The sequence below is a fragment of the Glandiceps talaboti genome, chromosome 11, assembly GCF_964340395.1.
Source record: "Glandiceps talaboti chromosome 11, keGlaTala1.1, whole genome shotgun sequence".
Lineage (NCBI taxonomy): Eukaryota > Metazoa > Hemichordata > Enteropneusta > Spengelidae > Glandiceps > Glandiceps talaboti.
This window is the reverse complement of record NC_135559.1, coordinates 1,567,646-1,573,011: the sequence shown is the minus strand read 5'-3', so window position 1 is coordinate 1,573,011 and position 5,366 is coordinate 1,567,646. Positions and strand designations below refer to the sequence as shown.

Here is a 5,366-nt window from a genome sequence, read left to right as displayed (position 1 = left end):
AATAAGTTTAGTTATCGCCGGTGTGAACAAGTTTGTAACACATTTTGTCATGTGACATTACACTATCAACACATAATCCGTGTTACCAACAGTCTTCACAACATAGAAAGCTTTACAAAAGAGATTAATTATGACAAAACAACCCAATCAACACGCCTATCACGTCCACAGCCAGATACAATTCAAATCAGCACGCATATCACGTCCATAGACAGATATATAATAATAACCTGAAATAAAACGTCGACAAAACTTGTCCAAAAAAACTTACACTGTCTTACCAACGTATAGTGCTATATTACATTTTATCGTGAATAAATATCTCTGTTAGTAAGATTATTGTTGAGTCAGACGATAAAATGTCACAGTGTTAGTAAGAGTTATTTTAGAACCAGGCGACCTTTTTTTCAGGGTTCGTGACTTCATTATTGTACTTATTTTTTGATCGAATTTAGTTTCTGACATAATACGATGAAAGCCATGGCGCCCCCAACGGACATGATTAAAATTATGTCTTACTTTCTGTCTGTTTCCCTTGTTGTCTCAAGAGTCCGATAACGCACATAATTTGTATAATATCTTGAATGTTTTTCCCAAATCTAATTATAAATCGGAGACGAACTCATACTGCTAGCAACATGAGTGATCGTAACCAGCTGCGAAAGTAGCATGATTGGTTAAAATATAGATAATTTTCAATGCATGCAAAATTACCCAGAATCCATCACAATATTTGGATCCTCTCATTTGAGTCACTCGTTCGTAGACGTTCGTGCACACTGGAGAAGTCATTTTTTTAACGGAGTTCCACACTTATCGTACAAGTGACAAACAACACGCTTTATCATGCTATGAAGACAGTTGTACGAGGTATCTGGCTGTCAAGACATCTTCACAATTTCGTGGTAAAGATGAATGCATGAAATTGGATTTTTATTTACACATCGACATTGCATCCTCGACGTGTTTTGAGTGGTGAGTTTATACCATTGAAAGTAATAATTGGAAATATCAACTTAACAGTGCCTTGTGAAGAAGACATACTTCTACAATTCAAGTTCTTGATATTTTTAGACGTCTAGAGTGAACAAAATCAAGTTCTGTCATTTACATACGTCTCTGTACCCACAGAGAGAGAAAGAGTCTACGGCAATAATATTTGAACACAACATGGAAACATCTGTCAATAACTCGACAACCATATTCGATAAAAATGGAACGAATATATGGCACGAAAGCGACGACTGTTCGCTGGAGTACCTAACCTTCAATTGCGTTACGCATACGGTTAATTCAAGTACGTTTTGCCCAGGAGATGTGGAGATTGCATTGAAAATTACCATTCTAATTATGGAAATTTTTCTGTCCTTTTTTGGAAACATCCTCGTCATGATAGTTCTTTATCGCAATCCCAAACTGATGAACATCGCGAATAAGTTTGTCTGCAATCTGCTCGTCGCCGATCTCCTGCAATCAGTTGTGGTTATGCCATTTGTTATTGTAAGTACATTACACTCAGAATGGACATACAACACAGCCTGGTGCGATGCAATCGCATGCTTTACTCATATCTTCGCATTTTCTGCCGTGTATACAATAGTGGTCGTGTCCATTGACAGATACCTGGCCATTCTACATCCATTATCATACCACAGTAGAATGACACCAACAACGTGTACAAATCTTATTGTATTCACGTGGATACTAGCTATTCTGCAGAGCACACCTCCTCTGTACGGATGGGGTCGATTCGGATGGCAGCCTAATCGAGGAACATGTTCCGTTCTCTGGTACGAAACTGAAATGTCCTCGTTTTCTTACACCGTCTACATTGGCATCACAACATTCTTTGTACCTGTTCTCATCATGCTAAGAGGGTATTGGAAAATTTTCAGGGCAGCGTACAGACAGAATGCGATACATCCCGTGCCTAATACTGAAAGTCTTCACAACCAAAATGATATTACTGCGAATCCACAAAAACAGCCTTTTAACAGACGTTCGCGGAGTAAAAGAAGATTCAAGAGGGATATGAAGGCAGCAAAAGTGGTTTTCATAGTAATGGGGTCTTTCATTGTCAGCATAGGACCTTATACTCTGGTTAATTTACTCGAAGCCCAGAGATCTTCTTTTGGAGAGTGGACAACGGTCGTGCACTCTGTAACTTTAGTTTTTCTCTTCTGCCAATGTTGTGTGCATCCCTGTATCTATGGATATATGCATCGTAGTATACGGCGGGATCTTATCCATCTCATCTGCGGAGCTAAATGTAAATGTCTTCTTCCTAAGCCAAGAAAGGATTCGATAATGCAAAATAATCGCATGAGCGCTGCATACACCGATGAATGGAGAACTTCAGGTGCGACCCTTTCCCACATGGGATTACCGTCCCAATTTTTAAACAGCGACCTCGCCATTCGGGATCTAAGTCCGATTGCGTCCGTTGAGGAGATTGACCACGAACATGACCACGACCGTGGTGTGATGACAACTAAACTAAGTAATGATAGCAATATAACGACCATTACAACATTAGATGACAACTTAGACAAAAACAAAGAAAACATTTTTACAATCAGTGGACAGGTGAAATCTAAAGTTCCACCGACAATTCATGTACGGTTTTCAGACACTTAAATATGGTCAATTGCTGATGTCTTGGTTAACATTCCAACGATTAAAGTTTATTCAGCTCCTAAAATGGATTTCCGTCCATCAACATTATTACCTAAGTTATCTTAACAATACATATCGATCGAATCGTAGAAAAAACAAGATAGTATCTTTAAAGGCAAATGATTTTTTTTGTTGCTGCACTAGCTTACATTTGATCATTGTTAACTCTGTTAACTCCGATATTACAAGATACGAATACGAATCCTTTTGTAATATGAATATTTGATGTATTTCTCAATCATTATATTGAAACAAAAACGAGAATAAAACGTATGACATCTACAATTATGTTCAATGATTTTCATCACATTTTTGTGTGTGTGACTTGACAGTGTAATGTCAGACATGTTGTTAAATGTCATTCAATTTCCTATCATGATGCCGGTTTTTACTGAACAAATTACGATTACAACAGGAGAATCGAGTGAACGTAGAACAGAATAGTTTGGATCTACAACAATGGTACAGCTGCTAAATTTCATACATTCAAGTACGAAACAGTGTTATGTAATGCGAGCACCTGGAATTGAAATCCCAGTGTCACCTGTAGGTCACGCAAATAAAATTAATGTTGACAAGATTTTTATTGTGCTAGACGATAAAATGTAGTAAATTACTTTGTTGAGTGATATGAATGTCGATGTACGTACACGTTATCGTGTCATTAACATCTACATCTCCGATGCAAGCATGATTAAGTGTTTTAGGGTTTCTCGTCTGGATTTGTCAATATGCAATACACTACTATCATTTCGTATCTTAGGGACCTATCCTCTGATTCTGTGTATTCTATTTGGTGTATATAGAAAATGTTCATAAAATTTCAATGAATTCACTACTGCCATCGATTCTATTATCAGCCACCAGGCTGGATTTGATTGGAGAATGTATTCGTGTCGCGATAATTTAATATTAATAACAAAATAATGAAAGGACTGTTGGCTTGGATATTATATATTATTAAATCCTTATCAAGTAGAGATTTTACGTGTTCATTGCAACAATATAAACACAAGCTAGAATGTTTATAACGTATGTGTTAATTCAAGCATGATAATTGCAATGAGACCCATGTCACGCTAGTTGCTTTGTGTGGATCATACAGAGCAGTACGCGTTTATTTTGTCGGGCCACTACAAAGGGAAAACTTCCTAGATCCTGTCTCTACATTATTATATTTAAATTGACCAGTTTTTTCACTGTCTGTCCATATGGTCATCGTTTTTGTTTTTAAATTTTATTATTTAAACCATGGTTACAGTCGTTCAGAGAACAAAGTAGAGAGAGAGAGGAAAAGAGAGACACAAAGACAGACATGGCGACACATAGACTCTTTAGTTTCACTAGATCATCTATAGTAAATCAGGAAATGTGTCCAGCCAAGATGTTTCGCTCAGACTTAGTTGAGCTGCTTCAGTAGGCCCAATCTCTAATACTGTGATTAATACATTATGTCCAGTCACCTGATCGAAGTGGTGATTCGACAGGGTGCTTTAATGTTTTTGGATAAAAAAAACACCTAGGGCAGTAATCGTATCAACCGTAAAAAGAATTAAGAGCACATTTTCGAATTACCATTTCAGTCACGTGACTGGACATATGTGCTACATGCATTAATCACAGTATGAACTGGATCTATTTAGGCAGCTGAGCTAAGCAAGAGCGAAATGTCTTATCAAGAATCATTTCCAAATTTATATATATATCATCAGCCGATGTTGGGTTACGGTTAAGGTAAATTCTGTGTTATAATCCTGATTACCCCCTCGGTTGTAATGGGCCTTACTCCTTATAAATACATCAGAGATGTTCTCTCAATATGTACAAACAAGTCAGTTAACCGGTGTCTTGTGGCTTTCATTCAAAGTGTCATTTAGGCAATTTAGATATTTGTTTAGTCGTACATACAACTGCTGTGGGTCCCACATTAATATTGTATATCACTGAGTATTCATATTGCCATCCATTTTATTGTGGTTGGAGCTTTATTGATTTTACCTAACTACACAACTCGTAAATCTGTTGGACAGTAAAACATTACTTTTGAACAGTAGCTTAGAAACTAAGGCAAAATGTCGATCCTTTTATTATACTTAAGCCTTTTTGTATATGCCTGCCCACCCACCCATCCACCCACCCACCCGTCCGTCAGTCCGTCTGGCTGTCTGTAAGAGAAAACGCAAACTGAATGGCAATTTGGAAAAGACCTCAATGTGTTTTCTTTGCAATTGGGTTCTTTAATCGATGGTAGGATTGAAAGGTTATAGATTAAAATATTCAAATCATACCATTTATTGTTTACACATAAAATGTCACATAATGGTGCGTATCAGAAGGTGACCTTTGTTCGTTTTTCCGGGGTATCGCGGCTCAAAGACCCTTACCAGCAAATGAAATTAGACATGATTTACTATCACCAATGACCTAAGTCCTTGAACCAGCCTTGATTTACCATTACCAATGACCTTCAAATAGCAAAGATTTACTCTTACCAATGGCATTCAAATAGCAAAGATTTACTTTTACCAATGGCATTCAAATAGCAAAGATTTACTCTTACCAATGACCTTCAAATAGCAAAGATTTACTCTTACCAATGGCATTCAAATAGCAAAGATTTACTCTTACCAATGGCATTCAAATAGCAAAGATTTACTCTTACCAATGGCATTCAAATAGCCATGATTTAG

The 5,366-nt window shown here is 37.1% G+C and overlaps 1 protein-coding gene across 1 annotated transcript; it reads left to right on the top strand.

Annotated features, from left to right (window-relative positions):
* Nucleotides 1-1,170: 1,170 nt before the first annotated feature.
* On the top strand, nucleotides 1,171-2,637 carry LOC144442641 (putative G-protein coupled receptor 101). Its single transcript, XM_078132021.1, has one exon. The coding sequence runs from the start codon at nucleotides 1,171-1,173 to the stop codon at nucleotides 2,635-2,637; it is 1,467 nt and encodes a 488-aa protein (XP_077988147.1).
* The last annotated feature ends 2,729 nt before the right edge of the window (nucleotides 2,638-5,366 follow it).